At 38.3% G+C, this 24,912-nt stretch overlaps 1 protein-coding gene across 1 annotated transcript in view; it reads left to right on the plus strand.

Moving 5' to 3' along the window:
• Positions 1-23,507, plus strand: part of CERK (ceramide kinase) — a 46,808-nt gene extending 23,301 nt beyond the window's left edge. The window contains exons 7-13 of the mRNA XM_075428564.1: positions 6,421-6,495; positions 8,242-8,394; positions 9,403-9,508; positions 12,177-12,250; positions 17,177-17,382; positions 19,634-19,842; positions 20,778-23,507. Coding sequence (XP_075284679.1) covers positions 6,421-6,495; positions 8,242-8,394; positions 9,403-9,508; positions 12,177-12,250; positions 17,177-17,382; positions 19,634-19,842; positions 20,778-20,877 — 923 coding nt within the window. The 3' untranslated portion in view covers positions 20,878-23,507. The remainder of the gene's footprint in view (positions 1-6,420; positions 6,496-8,241; positions 8,395-9,402; positions 9,509-12,176; positions 12,251-17,176; positions 17,383-19,633; positions 19,843-20,777) is intronic.
• The last annotated feature ends 1,405 nt before the right edge of the window (positions 23,508-24,912 follow it).

The following is a 24,912-nucleotide window of genomic DNA, read 5'->3' on the forward strand; positions in this document are numbered from 1 at the left end:
AAACTAACACTCAATTCAGCAGACTTAATCTTTGCTCAGAAACTGTCAATTTAATTGTACAAAAGTTTGAAACTACAAAAGAAAGAGATTGAATGCTAAAACTCTCTTCTATGTGACAGTTTTTGAGTAATTAGCTTTATGTCATAGGCAGCATCCCATTGTACAGGTGGTTTTTTTAATGTTGGATGCTATTTGGAAATCATGATTGTAACTTTCTGGAGCAAGCCCCTGCTTGGCCCCTTTTTGGAACAGATGTGTCTGTTTCCAGACGGTCTCTTTCCTTAGAGTGTCTTCTGGTTAAAAAAAACCATTTATGCTTTATGATACATTTTAATGAAATTACTTGTGTTTTTATTGACATATATAAAGCATTCTACTCAAGTGGCAGTTTTAACTTCTGAATTTTAGTTGCATTTCTCTTCAAATCTGCCAGTGTGAACTGACTGCAGTTGTAAACAGATTTGCTGTTAAGAGTACGTAGGGGCTGTAGCAACCTGACAAAGTTTTTGCACTGCGATGTGGTATCTACAAGTCAGCACACCTATGAAAACTTCTTTTTAGTTATTACTTCCTCCCAGTGCCATCTAGCCTTAAAAGTGCATTGAGCCATGGTTTCTCACTGCGTTCAGAGTGGTAGTATGCCTCCATAGAACTTATAAGCAAAGAGTCGTTTCTCTTATGACATGTGGCACTGAGGTTTCATCCACGTGCTTTAGTATTAAAATTATACCCTCTGGAGTAAGCCAAAGTGATTTGTTCTTCTTACTAAACCTGGCATAGAACAGGAGGACAAAGCTGTCAGCTGCTGTTGGAGGACTCTTTAGTAAAGGAGAACGGATTAGATTAAATACTCTTATGATCTCAGCAGGTAGGAAAAAAAATCCTACTTCAGTCTGTGCCATGGCATAATATTAATGCATTCATTCTTCCAAAAACCAAGTCTGCCAGCCTGCCCTGGGGATAGGGGGAAAGTCTTCCAAGCGCTAGAGAAGATAAAGTGTCGATACAAAGTGTTAGTTGCTATAGTGATTTAAGCTTCTAGTGTATCCAGATCCCTCACTTTTGTTGTGATTAAATGTATGATTACTATTAGTAGTATAGTATGATTATAATCAGCATGTCAATGTGTAGCTGTAGAAGTTAAGAATGCTAAAGACAGCGCAGGCTTCTTATGTGAAGATAGTATAGAAAAATGATGGAGGATTCATTCACAAACTTAAAAACCAGATTCAAGTAAAACCATGAAGTGTGACTGAACTCTTATACTACTGTCATCTAGGCTCTAAAATTTCTCTTAAAAAATGTGTTTAAGGATAGCGTAAAAAGGTATCTAATTCTTTTTCTAAAGGACTCCAAGTGATGTGTTCATAGCCTTCTCTGTTACAACGCTTGTAATATTTAATGACATTTGCAGTTTAGTTACAGCTCATTTCAAGGTTCAGAATGTCCAGTTTGAAATCCGAAGTGCAATGTTTTGTCATTTTAAATCCATTTTACTTCTGGAAATGACAGTCTTGGAGCTAAATTCGGCATTTAATGTGGTGGGGCTGCTATGAAGACAACTAAGTCAAGATTACTTTTCCCTGTGATGTTAATTTCATCTCTTAAATTTGCTGTTGTTGTATTAATCCATTTTTGTTGTACTATGGTACTGAACTTCTGCTGAAGCGATTATCTACCAAAAAAACTCAGACCAGACTCCTTCTGAACTGTTCCTTTTTAAGGCAGTCTGTCATTCTGCAGATATTAACCTTGATTTCTTGGTTTCTGGATGCAGAAAGGAAGGTGTATAAAACTTTCTGTAGGAACATGCACAGTAGCTTCTCCCCTTGTGAATGTGTCAGACCCTTGTCACATGAAAATCTTCCCAGACTTTCCAGAAAAGTCACCATGTAGATTTTTTTGAAATGGTAAATGCTGCTTGACCAAGAGTATGCAATTACTCTGTCATTAGCGTGACTCACCTGGTGTTTCATCTATGAGGTGGCTCCATGGGTTGTGACTTCACAGAAATGCTACAAACATACGGGACCCCACTGAAGTTGTTCTGCCTGTTTGCAGTACAGAACCCTGTTGCCACACTCATTTGTCTCTGAGGATTCTGTGGGTGCTGTGGAAGTGCCTGCCTCCGTTGAGGGTGTCTCGCATAGAGCAATGCTCATGAGGACTGAGAGTGTTTCTATTCCTGGATTAAATTCACTCTTTTCTATAGGATCAACATCTACCTGACTGTTACTTCTGTCATCTGCTTAGTTTAGTACTTCCAGATCTTTGGAATTTGTTGTCCAACCCCTACTGTTCTGTGATTCTGTGAAAAGCACAAAAAGTAATACTTATAGCCCGCAGCATGGTGTGTTTTGGTTTTAAGAAAGCTTAGTAAGTTAGTAGTCCAGTCACTTTTCAGATGGTGAATTCTAGCACTTTGGGGTTTGGTTTTTTTTTCTTCTTCTTTCCTGCAGAATGAATGACATAAATTCTTCCATACAACCTTGTTTTGCTCATCGCTTTGGTGGTTCTGTGACCAGTTTAAAGCTTGTGAGGTGGTGTTTGAGCACCTGTCTGCACAACTTACCTACTTGCAAATATCCAGCAATATTTGCAGGCAAAGGGGATATCTGGTGATTTAGCTGCACTGTATTCTATGTAGTGCAGTCCATCACTTTGGTTTCTTTAATCTTGCTTTAGCAAAAATGTTTTATGGGGAGCACATACTCTTTAATATTTTAAATACATATATTGATCATTTCTCCTTGTGATTAGTTACAAAGGAAGGATTTCCTTGATAATTTTTAAATTATAAAATTTATTTATTCAGAAATTTACAGTGTTTAAATTTGGGAGGGAAAGAACATAGAACATGCCTATATAACAACTGTGTGGCTCTATTATGCCTCCTAATAACAAACAGACTTTTGGGAAAATGGGTAATGAAACAGGGCCGTGGTGTACATAATGTATGATAAAGATTCAAAACAATTATACTTACTTTAACAAAGACTAGACACTTCATATTTTCAGTAGGCTCTTAATATCAAAACATCTGGGGTGAGAGCTTTCGTTAGCTGGGAGATTTCAGACTTTTAGTTTGGGATTCAGTTATCTACAGGTGGTGGTATGGTGCCACCATCAGTGAAATGTACCAGCCCTGTGCAAGACAATTGTTGTACTGGAGCAGCAGTTGGAAGATACACAGAGTAATCGGCAGCACTTGAACGCTGGTGGTTGGTGTCATTTTAGGTAACGGAGTTACTCTGCTTGGGGTGAGTTTCCATCTGAAGTTGATACTTAAATTTTCATGCTTACATTTAGGTGTCTGCATGTCAGATGGGCATCAAACTTGTGTTATAGCCCAGGAGCGTCTGGTTAATATGGTCAGTAGAGCCTGTACATCTTGTGTTGCATCTGCCTGTCTTGTGTCCTAGGGCCCTTCAGGTGGGGCCTGCGTGTGAGTACATTGAATCGAACTCAAGCTACTGTCCACATTCCTGATAAGATCTCCTTGACCAGAATGGAAGCTGTGACATAGTCTGCAGTGTTGCATGTACACATGTAGCTGCTTCTAAGTGTCTTAACCTGAAATGTAATCATTCCCTTGCATGCTGATTTTCTTCTCTTCTAACACACCAATGCAAAAATTAGTGTGTGCACTGAAGATCTTTCTTTTTTAATGAATTAGGGCTCAGCTAACAAGCAGTCCAACTACTTTTTTCACATTTGTGTGTAGTTCTATGCAACCCAGAAAAACCTCTTATTTTATTTCACTGTTAGGCTGTTGCCCTTAGAAACCCTTAAGGAAAACCTGGCAGAGTATGTATATAATTTTTCTGTTGGTTTAACCAGAGCAAACAACATTGACCACCTAACATTAGTCAAGAGTCATGCTCTATGAAACCTTCTTGACCAAATTGAGTGCTCTGACAGTCCTAAGCTATTTATCAAGGGTTATTAGTCACGCTATATTTACATTCTAATCCTGCTTTCCATATAAGATCTATACTGATGAAATAAGCCAGATTTTGGTGGGGTTTACCTGTGAATCTTCTCGAGGTGCTGTTCAGCAGCAGTAGATTCCAAATCTATTCAAGACCCACCTAATGGTCTAGTATTCCTGTTCGGTTATGAAGTATTCAGAGATTCAAATCCTTAATCATCATGAACATTTTTGTGACCTTTAAACTAGTACTATAAAGTTCATTCTTGGTGTGGTGTTATGACTGGTTATATTCTCTTGGAATGTATATAAGGAATGATACCGGTTTTGTTGCTCCATACTACCGGCTCTGAGAGAAAAAACCCAATATTTTACTGTTTGTAGTTGGTACTCTACTGGCATGTGTGAAGAAGAGGGATGATTTGGCAGTTGGTAAACACTGTTGGTGTCTTCCCCAGGTTCCCATTTTAGAATCTCAGAATTAATTTCAGACTTCAGATCTAATTTTAGCCCTCCCTTGCTAGTTAACGGATAGAAATGAAAATAAGGTCTGTAAAATTGCCCAGCAGATAAATCAGCTTTTAATTGACAACAGAAGAGTATATGGAGATCAGCCTCTGGTGTTACAATGTAGCTTGCATGAATTCCGCTCTTCTCCCACGTGTAGTGTAAGACTGGTTGCAAGCTCTGGTGACATCCAGACAGATGTGACTAAGGTAATTCTAGCGGCAGAATGCAAACAGATCTTGAAAGGAGGAAGGTTGGATGAAATTTTTGGCTTGTATGTTCAATAATAGAAGTTCAGGTCAGAGGTTTTAGTGGTTATTTTTAGTGGCTTTTTGTTTGTTTTTTCTTTTCAAAAGTAGTGAGAATTTTCTTTTCTGCCTGACTGAAATTCATGAGTTTAGGAGGCAAAATGAAACTGAAAAAATTGGCAGTAAAGCATAGCTTCAGTAGATAAACTCTACTTCATATTTTCTGCTATAGAGCTGCAAATGTGGCATGATGATATCATCTGTGTACCTTATCTGTGACGATACTGGGAGAAAATGGAGTTCTGTTTTGTGTGCAAAGGCACATACTTGTGATGGTACACTTGCACCATCTTGAACCTCAACCTTGTAGACAGAGATTTCTTCAGTCACACAGTTTCTTTTTTCCTGCAGTTCTGTTATATTCTCTTGAATTGGCTCCTGGAGCTACTTATTGTTCACTGTGACAGGCTTCTGCATAGTGTTTACCCGATGGAAGCTTCCCTCGTGCCCTTCACTGGCAGGGGAGTGGTGTCCATTTCCTGAGAAGTGAGTTGGAGGGGAAAGGATTTTCTTTGCTTCTATGGAGAACTCCATATGCCCTGACTGTTTTCAAAGTGAGAAAGAACCAAAAGTGGATTTTCAAATGATTGCTCATTCCTCTGTTTATAGTTTTCTATTTCAATTTAATTAGGCCTCAGAGATGCAGTATTCTGTATCTGAGCTGCTCTACACCTAGTGTATCAGTAGCAAATCTAGTAAAGTTTTTGTTTTCAGATATCCAGCCTTGACTTTAAAGGAAATCAATTTCAGGCAAGGGATGGGAGAAACTACCAGATAAATTTGGAGTTAGATGCTGCAACTAAAATGCTTCAGTACATCTGGCCACGACTTTCGAGTCCCTCCTGAAGACTAGGGTTCAGAACCCTACTTTAGGCTCTTAGATTGTTTTTTATAGGGATCAGGGAGAATTGCCTGTCTCTGAACATCACCTAAAATACTGAGTGGACATACTGAGTGAGGAGTGGCCTGAAGGTAGTTAGTAACAAAGACAGAATACAGGTGAAACCTAAAGTTTTCCCCCTTTCTTCTTGTAGGTACTTTGCTCAAGACTGTAAAGGCACATCTCTATTCTTTGCATCCCTATCTATAAACTAATTCCTGAACGCAAGTAATTACTAATTGTCAAGTAATTCAACTAAGCAGGAGTTTCTGATTTAAAATGCAGCTGGAGGAGGAGGGAACGTTAACAATCTGGAATTTAGATCACTCCCTCAAAAAACAGGAGACTGGTCAACTTCGTTTCATGTGATCTCAATGAGTAAGAAAACTTAAGCAAAGGAGAATCAGCATGTGCCTTCCTTCCCCTCCATCCTTAATTGATGTAAAAGCTGTAATGCAATCATAGAATCATAGGTTGGAAAAGACCTCTAAGATCATCAAGTCCAACCATCCACCTGAAATTTTTCATGTGAGTTAATTTATTTCCCTTCACTAACTTCTATATATTTATTGATTATATAATGAAAATCTTTCTACTTTGTATGGAGAGAAATAAATTCTGCCCGGGGGGGGAGAATGTTACAATTTAAATCGTAATATGTGTATCCTATTTACTTTGTTCCATAAAATAAGAAAGGGAAGGCCAAAGGAACAGGATGCTTTTATTTAGAGGACCATGCTAATAATACTTGTTTTGAAAAGATATGAATTAATGTCAAGTTTTTTATTTTTCAGGATCAACAGATTGCATATGCTATTCAACTGTTGGCATTTCTGATCCAGTAACATCAGCTCTTCATATTATTGTAGGTGGGTGGTCACAGTTTGCTGTTTTGTTGTGAAAATTATTAAAATAGCCAAAATTAGTAATTCCGTTTATTTTTTTCTGTATGTTTGTGTAATACAATTTCAGCATAATGGCTGAGTTGAAATACAAAGTTTTTATATGGGATTTAAGTCTCTGATTTGAAATACAGGAGGCTAAAAATTAATTGCTTTCTCTATTGTAATTCATTGTTTTCAAGGCATCATAATGTTTTGACATTTTATATCTGATGTTTGCTAAGTTTTCATGAATTCTGGCATGGTTTTGAAAATAGCAGTAAAGTACAATAAGCAGTGTAAGTTGTTGGACTATAGAACATCTCTCTCTTAAAGAAAGCTATAACGAGTGCATGTATGCTTGAGTGGTAGTATTTTGTACTAGTTGTCCAGTTGTCCTGTGCAATTCAATGCTTCCATGCCAAGTTAGAAGTGTGGCTTGTGCTTGACCGGAATTAGCAGATAATTCCCCATTTTTACTTCTGTAAGTCCTATATTTTAGGAGGAACTAGGGAGGAGAACAACTATTCTTCAATAAATGCTTTTTGATATGTTGTCATCAGTAGGGATGCTGACATGGCTACTTCTCAATAGCCCTCTAGTAATGGAGTCCCTGAACTGCCCGGGGGCTGAAGGAGACGGCTTGGCATAACCAGTACATTGCGATTTGTGATGTCCATCCTATCTGCCACATACTGAAGAATCACAGTCACCAAGTTGTTAATACTGAATCTGAAAAATTGTGCAAGATAGTCTTTAGTTATAACAATATTGCATAAACATAAACAATTTCCAAGTCATGATTATTTCATTATCACTTGTTACTGAGTGTTTGACAGTTGCAGTGTTAGGAGCTGATGTTGCAAAGCTTTACACATGTGCTTCTCTGTTACTAACTTATAGTTAAATCTGTTCAGCATATGTAGAGTTTAGGCCATTGGACTAGAATTAGAGAGAGTTGCGGACTTAGTATATCATTGTATTTTAGGTGGATTATTAAATATGTGTATATACACATGTATTTAGATTTTTTAAGAGTGTTTCTCATGTACATAAAGGGTTCTTCACAGTAGTCCGTGGTGGAAAGATGAGAGACAATGGGCATAAAGTGAAACAGGAAAACAAACAAAGAAACCAACCCCAAACCAAACCAAAAAAACAAACAAGCAAAGAAACAACACCCCCACCCCAAACCTTACACTATGAGGACATCAGAGGGATGGTTCTGTCCCTAGGGATTTTCTGGACTTGAATGGCTAAGCCCTGAGTAACCTGATCTGACCTCATAGCTGAACCTACTTGGAGGGGGAGCTTTGATGAGAAACCTCCTAAGGCCCCTCCCAACTTGAATTATCCTCTGATAGAGTGATATATAGGATTAAGTAGTATCCGGTAGATGTACAGATACTGCAATGGTCTCTGCTGTAACATCCCCTCCTACTGCTACGTGATGAATGAGTGTAAATTCTTCACTACATATTTTTGGCATACCGAACTTTCTTCTCACTTAGTGCTTAATGTTTTTTAAATATTAAATGAAATTATTATCAAAAAGTATTTTTCCTTTCTGCAAGTATAAGAAATGTAGATAGATATATGACGTGTTTGTTATGGCATAAAAATAACATATATTTTTTTTATTTTTAAAAAAACTGTAACGTTAAAATTACTGTCATGTTTGCAGCCACAAACAAAATAAACCTTGATAGAACCTTACACTTCTCATTTTCATAGGCGACTGTCAGCCTCTGGATGTCTCTTCTGTACATCATAACAACACATTTTTGAAGTACTCTGTGTCATTGCTGGGTTATGGTTTTTACGGAGATATATTAAAAGATAGTGAAAAGAAGCGGTGGATGGGTCCGATGAGATATGACTACTCAGGTAACTCATGTAATTATTATTTTCTTTTGTCAGCATGTAAACATACTGGAGCAGTTGATATCCTCTCTTGTGCTCTCTCCGTACCACGCTTCTCTGAAACTTTCCAACAGAAGAGAGCAGACTGAACGTGATTTTAAACTCCTTGTGGTACCAAGTACATTGGATCACATTATGTAAAGCTCTGTAACTTTGGGGATAACATCAACAGTGTGCTCACTAAAGTGGTGGTGAATTTGACTATGGAGAATATTTAATAAATTAACTGATATTTAATATTTTAAGTATTTTATGAGCTTCATAAAGAACTAAAAATTTTGTATTGAACTGTTATAAATGATATTGAAAGCAACCTTAATTCAAATTTGTTTTATAAGCTTTTTTTATTAATAAAATTGCTAGTGCTGTTCTGTGTTGTTAATAGAAATGTATTGCTATATATCGCCTAGTGATAGCTGCCTAAAAAGTAATATCTTTTCTGTGCTAATAATTTTTACTGTAGTTTCAGTCAGAGAGAGATAGGCATTCCTCTGTCTTGGACATTCAGCTGATGGAATGAATAGTTAATTTTGTCCTTCCAGCACTGATTATAGAGAGAGCTGAGTGGTTTAGCCTAGTTAGCTAAGACTGGGACAGATCCTATGCTGCTGGAAGGTATTTTTTGCTGCCTTTGATTTGTTTTGCTAGGGAAAGAAGATACAAAAGAAGAATTTAAATAGTGTAGGCTGATTTTAAGATTCAGCGGTGATATACAGCTAAAATTTTTAGTTGGCTCTTAACGATGCCAAGCAAAGTAATAGCACTACTGGCAAATGTTAAAATACTTGGGGGGGGTTATTTCCTTGTCCTTGACAAGGACAGTCTAAAACATCATAACACAAATAACAGTGAGCTTGCAGAGAGCAACTATTGTTTTGCAGTTGTTAAAGAAGAGAGGAACAATCAAGGGATGTATGCAGAGGTGTTTACAATGTGGGTTTGTAATGATACCTAATACCTTTTTTTATGTAGGTTTCAAGACTTTTCTTTCTCATCATTGCTATGAAGGAACAATTTCTTTTCAACCAGCAAAACACACACTGGGATCTCCACGAGATAAAGATAGCTGCAGAGCAGGGTAGGCAAATGTTTATCTCTGGATATTTAACATGAGCTATTTGAACTGGTCTGTACATAAATAGAAGTCATAGAAATGTTGTTTTTAACATCGCAACACTTACTCTGACAGAGACAAGCTTTTTTAAAAGTTTATTGACTCATTACAGAGAACACCTCATTTTATCAGGTCAGTAAACAATAATATAATAAAACTTGGTTAGCTGGTGTCCCCCTTCCCCCAGTGCTAAATGAAACAAAGTATAACAGCGTAGTACCCACTTACAAGATGCTGAGGGTACTACCCTACGTTACTGCTAATAAATGAAAAGTATGGGTGCCTCATAGCTTCTACAAATGGAAATAATTATTCAGAAATTCTCAAATGTTCACATTGTAATTGGACGTAGTAATTTTAGCAATTGTTTTAGTGCCGTGACAGAAGCTGGCATGGCTTTGTCCTGAGGATAGGTCCTTTCAGGAAACAGCCTATTTAGTCTTTTTTATAGGCTGTGCTGCATAAATTCTGTATGATACTCTTCACTTGTTTGTCTAATCAGGGAGCCTACCTTAATCTCCAAGTGTTTCTTCTTTTCTCTTTGCTTTCACCTGTTTGCAGTTATGCACTGGTATTTATTATTATTCTTTGTATGTGAAGCTAGCGGAGATACAGTAGTTGTGACAGCAGCAAACAGCACAGCAGGATACAGAGGAGCCGAAAACTTTGGCCAGAAGCTGTGTGGAATTTATTGAGACTCTGCTGTAATAATGCTGTGACATGCTACAGGTCATGGTCTCCAGCGCTAGCTGGAGCAGCTACTCTGATCCGTCATGTGCCTTTGATGCAAGGGAAGCTCCAGAGGGAGAAAGCTGTCACACAGGTCTCAGTCAGGGAGTAAAGAGTGTCTGGTGCTGCACAGGTTTTATACATCGGGGATTTTATATATCATGGTAATTGCTGGAAGGGCAATAGGTCTGGGCACAAGCAATTTAGGAGAATCCTGGAGTGTGGTGATGACAGTGATCATGCAAGTGATTGACAAGTTGACAAGGAGAAATGCTTACTGGCCTTGTTACGCAAAAGGAAATCTGGGGTTTTGATGGTTGAGGGCAGACTTGGCAGCTGTGACTGTAAGATTAGAGTTTAAAATCCTGAGAGAAGGGAACAAGGCAAAAAGTAGCATTGTAACCATGAATTTTAGGAGAGCAGATTTTGGTTTGTTCAGGAATCTTGACAAGATCCCAGGGGAGACTGCCCTGAAGGACAAAGAAGACCAGGAGAGTTGGTTGTTACCTCCCCTGAGGCACAAGAACTGTCCATTCTGACATCAGAAACTTGAGTAAGCATGGTAGAAAACCAACATGGATGAGCAAGGATCTGAGAAAACAGAAGGTGGAAGTGGAGTGGGTTACTTTGGAGGAACACAGAGATGCTGCAGAAAAGTGCAGGGATGGAACCGAGGAAGCCAAAGCTCAGGTGGAGTTGAAATCAGTGAGGGATTTGAAGGGTGTTACTTCTTATGAAGGGATTATATAAGTATACCAACTGTAAAAAAGGCTAAAGGAACTATGGGCCTGCTGCTTAGTGGCATGGGGGGACCTAGGGATAAAAGATGTGGAAAAGGCTGGGAAATGCCTCCTTTGTCCCAGTTTTCACTGATGTGGTCTCCTCCAAGGCCTTATAGATTCCCCAAGCCCATGGATGAGGGAGAGCCAGTGAATGTTATATATCTTGACTTTAGCTAGGTCTTTGGTACTGTTTCTTGTAGTATTCTTAAAACCATATTGATGAGGTGTGGACCAAGTAAGTGGATGAGCCACAACTGGCTAGACTACATAGAAAGGTTGTGAGTATCCCTTGGGGACCAATACAGGGGCTAATACTGTGCAAAATCCTGATCAATGACTGAGATGGTGGCAGAGTGCGCTCTCAGTAGTTTTATGGATGATACCAGATTGTGAGGAGTCGTTTACATGTTGAAAGTCAGGGCTGCTGTTCAGAGGGACCATGGTGGGCTGAAGAAATGGCTGATAGGAACCTCCTGAAGTTCAGGAGAGGCAAATGTCATGTCCCTTGGGTGGCAGTCCCATGCAACAGTACTGGATGGAAGGCAGCTTTGCCAAAAAGAACTTCAGGATCCCGGTGGACGACAGCTGTACCCGAGCAGTGTGTCCTTGCAGCAAGGAAGGCCAAAGTGTGTACTAGGCTTTCTAAGCAAAAAAGAAGCCAACAGGTCAAGAGAAATTGTTCTTGCCCTGTACTCAGCACTTGTGAGATGGAGAACTGGCTCCAGTATGTCAGTGTTTTTCACTGTTACAGCAGTCAAATATTGGAACAGGTTGCCTAGAGGTGTTGTGGACATTCAAAGCTTGTTTGAACAAGACACTGAACATCCTGATCCTAGAAGACCTGCTTTGAGCAGAGCTTTGGACCACATCAGAGGTCCCTTCCAACGTGTGTGATCTTGTGGCTCTGTGGTGCTGGTATTTCTGACATCAGTAACCTTCAGCATGGTACTTAAGTAGTTATACTGCCAGCAGGGCTATCATGATTCATGGCACATCAGGGTTGCCAGTGCCACGCTGCGTCTTGTAGTGGGGGGAAGGTCTTGTAATGGTTGGGTAAAACAAAAAAGTTGAACGGAGTAATAGTTCTGTTTTCAGGCACTGAATGGTGTTTTTGTTTTCAGATGTTACATTTGCAAGAAAAGTGAGCAACAGCTGGCAGAACAGCACAAGGAATGTAAAGGAGTAAAACATGAAGGTAATTTGTCATAAAAAGTAATATGGTGTAGTATTATACAAATCAGTATTTTTCAGAGTGTATTGGTTCAAGTGTCTGTGTTGTTTTTTTCCAACACTTGTGAGTTACTAGATAATCCATTGTTTCTTTATGTTTAAGGAAAGTACATGTAAATATGTGCAAAATATGTAAGGTGTCTCCTCCACCCAAACCTCAGAAAACTGTGATAAAATTACCCTAATTACTTGTATATTTCAATGTGTTGAGTTTCTTCTCTTTAGGAAAGATATATTCTGTGAGATAGGAATCTGTGTTCTTTTTGTGAGAAGGACTTAGCTGATGAACTGTGAGGTAGCATAGAAGTAAGCAGTTCATTAAGATAACTTTTAGAATAGATCAGGATTAAAAATTTGTTAGCACATAGGTCACCCTGTGTAAAGTTGTTTATTAAATAAATATGAGGCAATGAACTTGGACAACTAATAACCAATCAAGTGGACTTAAGCATTTCTGTACAACACCCCACCAATACTCGGAATAAATGATAAGTAACATTTTTCTTCTCGTTCTCAAGTTATGCTATCCTTATTCTCTTTTTCCTTCCCATTCCTTTTCCTTCCTTTTGTTAAAACAGCGGTTAATATACTGGATTCTGTGCAGTCATCCTCCTAGTTGTATTTCTTTATGTCTGACTACTACATCCTAATGGGAAGCACTAATATTAATACACTTGTAGCCTTGCTGGAGTAAGATATGCAGATTCAGCTGGCTGAGTTTTGCCTCTGGTCTCAGTCTGTCATCTTGGATAAATCCCTCTTAAACAGCAGGCAGTTTTCCCATGCATCCTTGCTTCTACTTTTATTAGCTTTTTTAATTTTCATTTTAGAGCCCAGTGCATAAAACCATAATTTTCTTGACGCAAACATTGGTCCTTATGACCCAGGTTATCTTATTACAGTTATTTTGCACAGCATCTGTGCCAGGTTCTAGATGTTTGTTAGCAAAAAGAGTATCATCATACTACAGAGATCATTGGTAGAATAAAGACTGTATATAGATTTCTATGCCAACTTGAATTCATGTTACACTTGCTTATATATAGTGCTTTCATCCCAGCTACTGCTTTCAGATCTTTGAGATAGTCAACGGATGGCCAAATTAGAGTATTTTTTGAGTTGTTTTAATTTATGTCCAGATTCAGCTAAAGAAATTGCTTTATGTGATACTCTCTTAGGAGCTACATCTGATAGTAGGGGTTTTGGTAAGAAAAAAATCTGTCGTTTTGAGAAACAACTGTAGTTAGAAATTGCCAACCTTTTTTCTTTTGTTTGTGGGGTTTTTTGATTGGTGGGTTTTTCGATTTGGTTTCTGTATGTGTTTGGGTGTGTTTGGGTGGGGGTTTGGGAGTTTTTTGTTCGTTGGTTGTTCTTTTTTTTAAATCTGCCATTTTGCTAGCTTTCATCCAACAAAGGAGCAAAGGCAGAAGAAAGTTGCAGGTTAGTGAGGAATCAAGAATCCTTTAGGCAGCATTGCACAAGACATTAAGCAGCTGATTATGTAGGATATTGTTTACTTAAATCCATTTTACTTCTGGTAGTTGGCTTTTTTGCAGTCCAGTGTCTTCTCCATGCAGTACTGGTAAGCAAACAATAACAAACAGCTACTCTTGATTTGCCATAAAAAGGGTTTTAAATCACCACCTCGGATAAGTTTTTTACTCTGCAGGGTGTCTTTGCTGACCCTTTCATTGTGCCTACTTGGTTTGCGTACAGTTGAGATACGTTTGGAAGGATGCTTGCATTGGCTGTCACTGGACGTATTTCTTTGTGTTCTGCAGAAGTCTATGTGCATGTCTTGAGCAAGCTTGGAGTGTTACTAGTTTACGCTGCTTTCAGCAACTTGCAGTATATATACGCAGTAGACAGTTGAAATGAGTGCTGTTTATGCTCTCCCTGCTTATGATTGCTCTCCTGTATGAAAGATATTTTGGGTGAATAATTTGTGCTATTACAGTGATGCATACTGCAGCATGGTTGTGAAAACAGCTGGTCATTTAAAATGTGATAGATAGATACCATGACACTGTTCTTACCTGAACAGTGAAGCTTTTCTTGAGTAACGTGCTGAAATTTACACTGAATGGTACTTTTCCACCAGGTGAAAACAATCTATTACAGTAACATATATAAGCATTCTACCTTAAGTAATTTGAGACTTATTTATTACAGTGAGCATATTTCAAAAGCTAACACATATCTAGACACACTATAGACTAAATTATTAATGCTTCTCAGATAAACAACAAAAGGATTTATCAGTAAAGAATGTTTTTATTTTGTTGAGTGTATATCAGAAAATGCCTTGTTTTCTTGTAAATAAGCACTTGTATGGTTCTGGATGCAGATGTTTCCAGTCTAGTAGTTTATGTTCTGTTCAGTTACTTTCATCTTGGAGCAAGGCCTTGTCATTTGCCTGCAGCCTGAACAAAGTCATTTTGTAATTTGACATTTAATTGGTGTCATGTGTCTTAAGACACACATTTTGAATCTGATTTAAATTTTTTCTTTCTGTAATGTCCTGTTTGAAAGCAACATAAAAAGATCAGCAGTAAAGCAAGCAATACTAAAACCACTCTGGCAAATGATGTGAAAATGTTGAATATGAGTTGCATTTTTTCTTGTTGCTACTGATTTGTTTATCAGGAGATAGAGAGGATAGTCTAGATCGAAAAATCACGAAGTTTTTAGTTTCCTGGAAGTCTTCTGTCACATGATAATCCTGCTGTATTTTTCCTGGAATTCTGTATTTCTTGGTTCTGTTACTAAAGAGTGGATAGTAAGAAGTCCTAATGAATAAAAATTCAAGGAAGCAAGAAGTTCTAAGAGCAACAAACAACTACAGAATACTTTCTAAACATTTTTTTTCTTTTTTTTCTTATTTTTCTAATCATAGAATCATAGGTTGGAAAAGACCTCTAAGATCATCAAGTCCAACCATCCACCCAACACCACCATGCCTACTAAACCATGTCCTGAAGTGCCACATCTACGTGTTTTTGAACACCTCCAGGGATGGTGACTCTGCCACTTCCCTGAGAACCCTGTTCCAATGCTTTACAACTCTTTCAGTAAAGAAATTTTTCCTAATATCCAGTCTGAACCTCCCCTGACTCAACTTGAGGCTGTTTCCTCTGGTCCTATCACTAGTTAGTTGGGAGAAGAGACCAACACCCACCTCACTACAACCTCCTTTCAGGTAGTTGTAGAGAGCAGTTAAGGTCTCCCCTCAGCCTCCTCTTCTCCAGACTAAACAGCCCCGTTTCCCTCAGCCACTCCTCGTAAGACTTGTTCTCTAGACCTTTCACCAGCCTCGTTGCCCTTCTCTGGACATGCTCCAGCATCTCAATGTCTTTCTTGTAGTGAGGGGCCCAAAACTGAACACAGTACTCGAGGTGCAGCCTCACCAGTGCTGAGTACAGGGGCATGGTCACCTCTCTGCATCTGCTGGCCACATATGTGTATAAGGCTTGGTAAAGGTCAATTCGAAATGAATGCATCGTAGACTTTGGGTCCAAAATCACCTAGTCAATTGTAATTATGATTCTCTAAAGTAAACGTGAAGTTCCTAGAACTAAGACAGTAAAGAACATCAGAATTTCAGGACATGAAATATATAGCATAAATGTATCTGCAGTCCCATCAAAGAAGCATCTTGATAAAAACTATAAGTTAACCCAAATGTGGGGAACTGGATAATGTTACATTTCTAAGTCTGTACCAGTTAATATGCCTCAAGACCTCTACCTTCCTGTGGTTTCATAATCAAACTCTAACAAGCTTATATAAACAGACTTTGTTGTTCTTTTTTTTCTTCATTCCTTAATTTTACCCCCATCATCACAATGGCACTTCACTCCTGAACTCCAGTCTTAGAGCCACGTGTATCTCTGTAGGCTATTCTGCAATCACTACTTTGGTGGAGTTGTTAATTTGAAATATCTGAGCCCACTACACTGAGAGGAGAAAAGAAGTGTTATGGCTGCTTTATGGCTTTTTCATATTGTAGTGAGGAAAGCCATTATGTGTAATCTAAAAATGCAAAGGCATTTTTTATCTATTTTTATCCATATTCAAGAAAATGCAGTTTAGATGACAGCTCTGTGCAGTGCCTGCCTGTGTTTCTTTGTTCCAGAAAATTCCTCTGCCTCTTAGTAGTATTGATGCCATCACACATTTAAGCTCAGTCTAGGTCTAATCTCTAACAGAACAGTTTCACATTGCTGAAAACACACTTTTGTATTGTTTTCCAGAAATCTCCAAAGATTTACACACAGGAAAGTTCAACTCTGTTAGTAGTATTCATCTTCAGACGTTTGGGGGTAGGGTGGAAACAGACTCCTGATCTGCTGCCTTGCTGGTCCTTGCTGAACCCTGAGTCATCTCTTCCCTTTCTATATTTTCAAAATATAATTTGTGGCATTGAGGCAGAAGAGGAATATTGATTTAGAAACCAAATACTAAACCACTGTTTTTACATCATTGTTTATTTAAGATTAACATGTTGAAAAGCAAGAATAAAACTTTCAAAAAGTTAAAAAAAATCCTGCTGAACTTTTAACACTACAGGAGTTGGAACTTGCCTCTGTCTTGTCCCTGGCTAAGGCTTTGTGGGTTTAGCCAGACAGCATTGATCCTGAATATGACATGCATATGTCAGGAATGGTGAGCAGTTTCAGTAGATAATCACAGTCTGTGAAGGGAGAAAGCATCTTTCTCTGTTAGTGTATGAAAAACAGTTTTGTTTTTTTAATGCAGTTTATTTTAGATGTGTGAACAGTGCGTGGATATGCCCAGTAAAAACTTTTAAGTTGCCAATGATTGTTTGTTAGTGTTCCTGTGAACAGATCAAATAGTAACCTATCTCCATGCCTTTATTGATGTGTTTCAGAAGATGAAGAAGAATGGAAGGTTATTAAAGGAAAATTTCTAGCCATCAATGCAGTAAATATGAGCTGTGCCTGTCCACGAAGTCCAAAAGGTCTTTCACCAGCAGCTCATTTGGCAGATGGCTCAGCTGACCTCATTCTAGTTCGTAAATGCTCCAGATTGGATTTTCTACGGTATCTTGTCAGACATACAAACCAAGATGACCAGGTGTGTATTCCCTTTGACAGTGAACTCCCCAGAGTCAGTCTAAGTTGTAAATTTCGATATTCTTATATGACAGAGAGAACATCTACAAAGCAGGTTTTTAAAAAAAAGAAAAAAAATTATTGGGTGACACAATCTCAGCATGTGTACCATTAAAAAGAAAACAAATCATTTTAGCTAAGTCAAGTCTTTGGCCATAGCATTCTAATGCAATTCCACTTTCATAACATTTTTTATATATGTGCTGTTTGGACAATTTTTGAAGTGATTTTATTGTAACTGTGCCCGCACGTATTGGTCAGGAAAAAATGCTCTAGCAGTATAATGTAGCTGAGGTGGAAGATATAATGAAGAATAATAAATCACTTTTTGTAAACTGTATAAAAATGTAGTTTAGAAAAAAGCTACCAGAACTGCAGTGTGTGTGTAAACTGCAGGCTTTTAGCAAAATTCTAATACGTATATGTGACCAGGACATGAGCTTTCTGCATGCTGCTTCAAAATTATTCCTTGCATATGTTGTAGCTGTCAGGATAAACTACAAGGGAAGATTCATTGCTGCTTGGGATTGTAGTATCTGTTGAAACCAGAGCTATGGCTGTGCGTACACACATTTAGTATTTGTCACAAGCTGATATTATTAACATGTTCTGGAAATTAAATGAACAATGGACTAATGTCATCTCTAGTTATGAAAGCAATAGTAAATCTCACTTGTTTATGATGGTATTCTTTCTCTGTAGAAGAATTAGTATAGATGCTTGTTCCTGTATTTCCTCATTATCATTCCCTGGGACATTGTGTTTGTGTCTATGTTCCTCCTTCCTGCTATTCTCAGTCCCCTTCACTCTTTCCCACTCACTCCACTGTTCCCTTGATAGTTTTGATTATTTGAAGCCTTCCCTGGCTACCTTTCAAATTGGCTTCAACATTTATCAAGAGACTACATTCTGCTTAGACTGGAGAGACAAGAGCATTCACGAGTGTCTCTGTGCAGCCGCGGGTACCGGTTTTTGCAACTAAGCTGTTTGCACTAGCACACTGCTTCGTCATTGTCTCCATGAGCTGCTCCTTCCGAGTGCAGAGTTGGACAACTTCACAGTCTGTTTATGTTAGAAGTCAAAGGAACGTAAGACCTCGGAGGTCCCTTCAACTCTGATGCTTTTTGTGATTGCCACTGTGGTCATTCCCCTTCCAGTGCTTCCCTGCTGTTTCTCTCTGGGATATGTTGGTTTTGCAGTGTAGATTAAATGCAGGGTGGTACCTGTGTCCTCACCTCAGGTTAGTGTGTACCATAATAGGGAGAAACCCTGTTTGAAAACCTAAGAAAATATGAAAAGAAAAAGGAAAAAAAGGGTGACTGTACATTAATACAGACTGATATATGGGTAAACTGTTTCTTTGTTCATTTTTGTTTCCTTGCCATCCCCTTCCCATAGATGCACACAGACATTCTCCATTGTCTTTGCTAAATGACATGTCTGTATTTATTACACCTTACTGAGTGTTTAAGTCCATATCAGTTAAGATGCATTCAGGGCAGGTGGGAGCACCCTTTAATTTGATTATCCCTTAAATTTACAAAGCCTATTTTAAAGCTGTTGTACAATATTATAGTGTAAATCAAACAAGAGCAATCTCTTAACTGTCTTACTTTTTCCAGCTGAATTAATTCATTACAATGATTTTTTTGTTTGTATTTTGTTGGAAAGTAATAATATTGCCTTCTATTCTTATTTTTCTATACACCAACTCTGTGATATCATCACACCGCCATGGAATCCTCAGCGTCAGGGCATTGTTCCAAATGCAGAAGCAGAAGGCTTTCAGGAAAGCCCATGTGTCTTAAGGACTGTAGCTGAACAGGTTCTGAGGGTGGTACAAAGATCCGGTCCAAACCTGTTTGACTTTGATTCCACGGTATAATAGTTTTTGTACAGTTTTTTAATAGTTTTTGTACCCCATTTACTCACGATCATTTCGGAACCTGGTAGCTGATTACCTATAAAGTGGTAGTATTGCAGCTACTTGAAGGGGACCGTTGGAAAGTAAGGTTCCATTTTTGCTTTATTGTTTCTGACTTGTGCATTTTTTAAAAAACAAAAATCACTCTATGCCTCAGGTAAGCTTCTCTAGAAAATTGGAGTGGACAAACTTTCTTGAATACAGAATGTTGCGTGCTGAGTTGCTTTACACATCAAATGTATTTAACTAATTGTAACTGCCTGGTTTTATTTATTTTCTTGCTTTGTAGTTTGACTTCTCATTTGTAGATGTTTATCGGGTGAAGAGTTTTCAATTTACATCAAAGCTATTGGAAGACAATGAAAGCAATGTCACAGATATAGGAAAGAAACGTTTTGGCCAGTTCTGCAGAGATCATCAAGCCTGTTGCTGTAATATCGCTAGTAGCACCTGGAATTGTGATGGAGAAACTCTGGACAGTTCAGCAGTTGAAGTGAGGTGGGTATTGATTTTTCCTTTCCGTGTACCAGCAAACATATTAAGCTATTTCACTGATATTAAAGATGCTCATACAGACATCCCAAAAAGGTGCCTCCGCATAGCAAACTTGAATCTTCTGAAATAAAGTTACATTTTTTGTTACTTTTTTGAGCCCTTTCCAGAGAATATTCCAACCATGTATATTGTAAATGTTCACTCTGACTGAGATTGATGGGCAGCCCTGCCTTTGAAGTCCTGCTTACTTCTTAGGAACTGATATTACGTGCTTGAAGTGCTGAAGGTGAGGGTGGTATTGGTAGGATTCTTTTTGAATGAATAGAGTATCTCATCTCAGCTGTGAGCACTAGCTTTTCTTATTCAATTTAAGCTTAAGCAAGCATCTTTGTCGTACAAAAATGCTGAGCATGTCCCATGCTTTGTGGTTTTTGACACACAGCACAGAGTTTTATCTCCAGCTTTGGCATATCGAGAAAGAAGTTTGAAGTTGTGCAAATAATCAAATTACAAGGGAATAGAGGCTTGCAGAATTTGGAGGGCTTTTTTTCTATTTGGAGGTTTTTTTGGTTGATTGTTTGTTTGTTTAGAACACAAGTAACTAAAACCACAAGACAAAATATTTATGTGCAAGCGTTCCATCAAAACATAATGACTTAGCAGTCCAAAGTGATTTTTATAAATATTGTCTGTTGCATACGATCAGCTCATTAAGTGCCCCATAGAATTTTTTTGTGTGGAAAAGAGGAGTAACAGGAGTGATGAAGACATGAAAGCATTCAGCCTTCTTTGCAGGGGAGGACTGTATCAAGAATGAGAGCGCAGTTTCTGTAGTCTGGAGCAAGGAACTTTGTCCAACTCCTTGAAATTAATGGGTTATTAGAATTAAATATGTAGTACCCGTTTATTTCTTATTAATTCATTTCCTTATTTTCCAGGGTTCACTGCCAGTTAATGAAACTATTTGCAAGGGGAATCGAGGAAAACTGTAAAGATGAAGCTGCCTACAGCCAGAGTAGTGTTGAACAATTACTATAGACATTGTGCCTCCAACAGGGAGAAGAAAAAATACAAGCTCAAGGAAATTCAGTGAATATGCATTTTAGTCAAATTGACAAGTATTTTAAAATTTTAGAATTTTTTTTTTATGGCTTCAGTATAATTTTAGACATCTTATTGCATTGTGTCATTTTTTTAAAAACATTGTAATCATTAAAGCGTGTCTTGAAGCAATGTAATCTAAGTTATGTCAGAAAAGAGAGGATTAGCGTATGTGTATGTATTCACCCTAAACTCTCTGTGCTTTTCTAGAGAGCTAATCTAGCAGTTGTGTTGCAATAATATCTAAATGTTATAAAGCATTGGACTTCCCATTTTCATCAAATGAAGATTACAAGACAAGGTATTTTCAGTGTCTTAGAAGACATTTTCTGCTGGGAGTGTTACGTAATTGCACATGGCTTAAATGCTGGGCAGCAGCATTGTCTTTTGCATCTTTTTTTTAGTAAAATCTTTCATATTGTAATTCTGACTATACCTTGCAACTTATCAATGCAATTCAAACACACATTCCTGGCTTTAAGTAATAACAATAAGAGTTTAGAAATACTTCGAAAAAGAAAAGCACATCTGTATACAGATCATACTTATCCTATGTATTCTAGTTAGAAAGGCTTCCTTGCATGATGCTTTTTGGGATTATGAAGGGTTTTGTGACTGTTTGGATGATACCAAATACTACACACTGCAACTGAGATGTCCTGCAAGCAGCTTGCAGGGATACTTATAATACCAGGAAGGCACAGGCAAAGGAAAGTATAAATATCTTCTGAAACACCAGCAAGTTTTAATTTTTTAAAAATACCTGAATTAACATATGAAAAGCTTCCCTCTTCAGTACACAGTTCTTTGGAGATTCTGCTACATAGGTTAAAATGTCTTTGCAAAAGAAGATTTTGGAATGTTGAGTTTCAAAATACATTTTGATGATTGAAAGTTGTTTCTTTTTTAAATAATGTTTATTTAACTAAATATAAAAAAATATTTTTTTTGTGAAGTCAAGGGAAGAAACTGGCATCTGATAAATCACAATCACTGTGCTGATTTGTTTTTATAGCAAAAAGCATTAGACTATCATGTATAGCTGTGGACTGATTATTTAAGTTGTGTATGGATTTGTGTATTGTGACACACATGTTCTGTGTGTAGGCTTGGGGCTAAATTTTTCTTTTCTGGTACATGTTTATTCCTGTTTGAGGATCAGAAATTAGCCCCCACTCTCTTCTGTCTTTTCTCAAGTGTGTAGTTCTCTTTGAAACTCGTTGCATCTGAGGGTTTTTCATCACTGAACAGCTGATGGTTCTCTGTTCAGGTATATTTATTGGCCCTTCTGTCATTCAACTTGTGTTAGTTTCATGTCTCGCTGCTCTGTGTAAGCCATGGTGATTGGTCAGTTTATTACTGAAACACTTGAAAATTATTATAAATGGCTTATTTTTTTCTGTTGAAATTATTTACATTCCAGTTTTGTGTAATATCAAAATGGTGTGCTATATCTTTGCTACAAAGTATTATTCATACTGCTTTATATGACAAAAAGCACTTGCAAATGATATTTGCTTAAAGTACAGTCACACAAAGTTTAAGATTTGGTTTTCGTTATGTAGTATTTCAGGGGAATACTTGAATATTTTTTCAGAAGTACTCTGTGTACTTTCCTTATTAATGCAGTGAGTTGAAATGTTGATTGATCCAATGTTTTTCAGACATTTGTAACATAAGTGTTTTGTATATTGTATTTTTAGAGACATGTTTAATAAGTGAAATAGTACGTTTGACCTACGAACCTCATTGAAAATGAGATTATGCAATTCAACAAACGCAAATACTTTTTGACAGTGTCATTTGTTTAAAAAGTTCTACAGTTATTTTGGTCTATCCATGAATATTGTGAGAGAACCCAGACTTCAAGTTACTGTAATTCACGTGCGGGATGTGGTGGTGCTCGCTCAGCTCACCACAGATGAGGGCATTTATGAGCATTACAGCTATCAAGATCACGTTCTCATAAATGAGAACAGAAGTCAATACTAACCAACTCTTTCTGTTAATTTACTAGCAAGTCATGAGACTCTTACTTGAAATCTGGAGGCTTAGTCTCATTGTGAATGTAGCTTGAAACGCTTTGAGTATTTTTAATATCTGAAACTGAGTGCTTGGTGTTTCCAGAGAAAGCCACAGTGAAGGCCCCCTTTCTGAGAAACAAGCCACCAGAAAAAGAGGAAGGATTGTGCTGTAGTATGGTAATAAATTGTGAAATAAATAACAAAGATGTTGGAATATAATAAAATGGAAAGGTGTTAGGTAAATAGAAAAGCTGCATAGTTGCATTTGAATAATTCTATTGTAGCATATACTAGCAAAGCACCATGTGTGAGTTGTATGACATGTCCAGATTAAGAAGAGAACTGCGTAATTAATGTCTGCTTACATTTGAATTCTAGATTTTTTTTCTTTGAATGTAGTCTCAGTAAGGAAATTATGTATAGGAAAACCAAATTCGATTTTTCTTTTTCCCCCTATCTTGCTGGCTCCAAGATTAGACAATGTGTTCTGTTTTATGACACTAGGGCATTTCACTGAAAAAATAAAATTATGTTGTACAGCAATACAGTGGTTTTCTTCTTTGGACAACTTAACTTGAAAAAATACCTACCTTCGTTCAGCAGAGATCTGGGCGTAGTGTGCTCAGTGTAACCAATGTGGGCAGATTAAACCAGGTGCAGAGGTAATTCATAAGCTTCCATTTGGGCTGGCCGCGGTGTTGTGGCAAGCGTGAGTGTGGACAAACGCTGAGAGTGAAGGAAAGCGACTGGTGAAGCTGGACTTAGCACTGAAGCTAAGCAAATCTACCAAGATAAACAAAGGATTGAAGGGGGGGGGGGGGGGGGGGGGGGGGGAGATAATTAGTTCTAATGCAAGTACTTAGAGTCATTTATTATGGAAAAATCTAAACTACAAAAAGTGAAAGAAAATTGCTCTTCTAAGAAGTATGAGTTGTATTATACTATAATATATAGAATAGATGGCTTTTTTAGAATTTCATTGCAATAATTATTACAGATGCAGTACATATTCTAAGAAGGAGTAAAACGTGTTTATTGTAGATGAACAATGGGCACAGAAGGAGAACATGCTTTTCAGTGCTGTAGAGACTTCTTTTGAAGTATATCGGGTTTACGTGGCAAGGTTTTGGTAGCTGGTAAGGCTTCATAGGTGGCTTCTGTGAGAATACACCAGAAGCTGTTCCCATGTCAGAAAAAGTCAAAATACAGATAAAGAAATATCCCTGTAGACACCAAGGTCAGTGGAGAAGGAGGGGGAGGAGGTGCTCCAGATGCCGGAGCAGAGGTTCCCCTGCAGCCCGTTGAGCAAACCATGGTGAGGCAGGCTGTGCCCCTGCAGCCCAGGGAGGTCCACGGTGGAGCAGATCTCCAACCGCAGCCCATGGAGGACCCCATGCCAGAGCAGGTGGATGTGCCCTCAAGGAAGCTGCAGCCCATGGAGAGCCCAAGCTGGACCAAGTTTGCTGGCAGGAGCTGTAGATGTGGAGAGGAACACATGTATGAGCAGGTTTTCTGGCAGGATCTGTGGCCCGTGGGGGACCCAAGTGGGAGAAGTTCATAGAGAAAGGAGCACGAGAGGTGAAGTGTTACGAACTGACCACAAGTCCTATTTCCCACCCCCGCCGTGCTGCTCAAGGTGGGGCAAGGAGGTAGAAGAGTTGGGAGTGAGGTTGGGCCTGGGAAGAAGGCGGGGAGGGAGGAGGGGGGAAGGTGGTTTTGGTTTAAAACAAGACCAAGTCATATTTCTGACTATTTTACTCTGTTATTAATTGGCAATAAATTAAATTAATTATCTGCAATTCAAGTCTGTTTTGCTCCTAACTGTAACTGATGAGTGATCTCCCTGTCCTTACCTCCACCCATGAGCTTTTCATCGTATTGTCCCACCCTGTCCTGCTGAGGAGGGAGAGGGACAGAGCAGCTGGGTGGGCACCCGACTGGCAGCCAA

Source organism: Opisthocomus hoazin, chromosome 8 (assembly GCF_030867145.1).
Source record: "Opisthocomus hoazin isolate bOpiHoa1 chromosome 8, bOpiHoa1.hap1, whole genome shotgun sequence".
Classification (NCBI taxonomy): Eukaryota; Metazoa; Chordata; class Aves; order Opisthocomiformes; family Opisthocomidae; genus Opisthocomus; species Opisthocomus hoazin.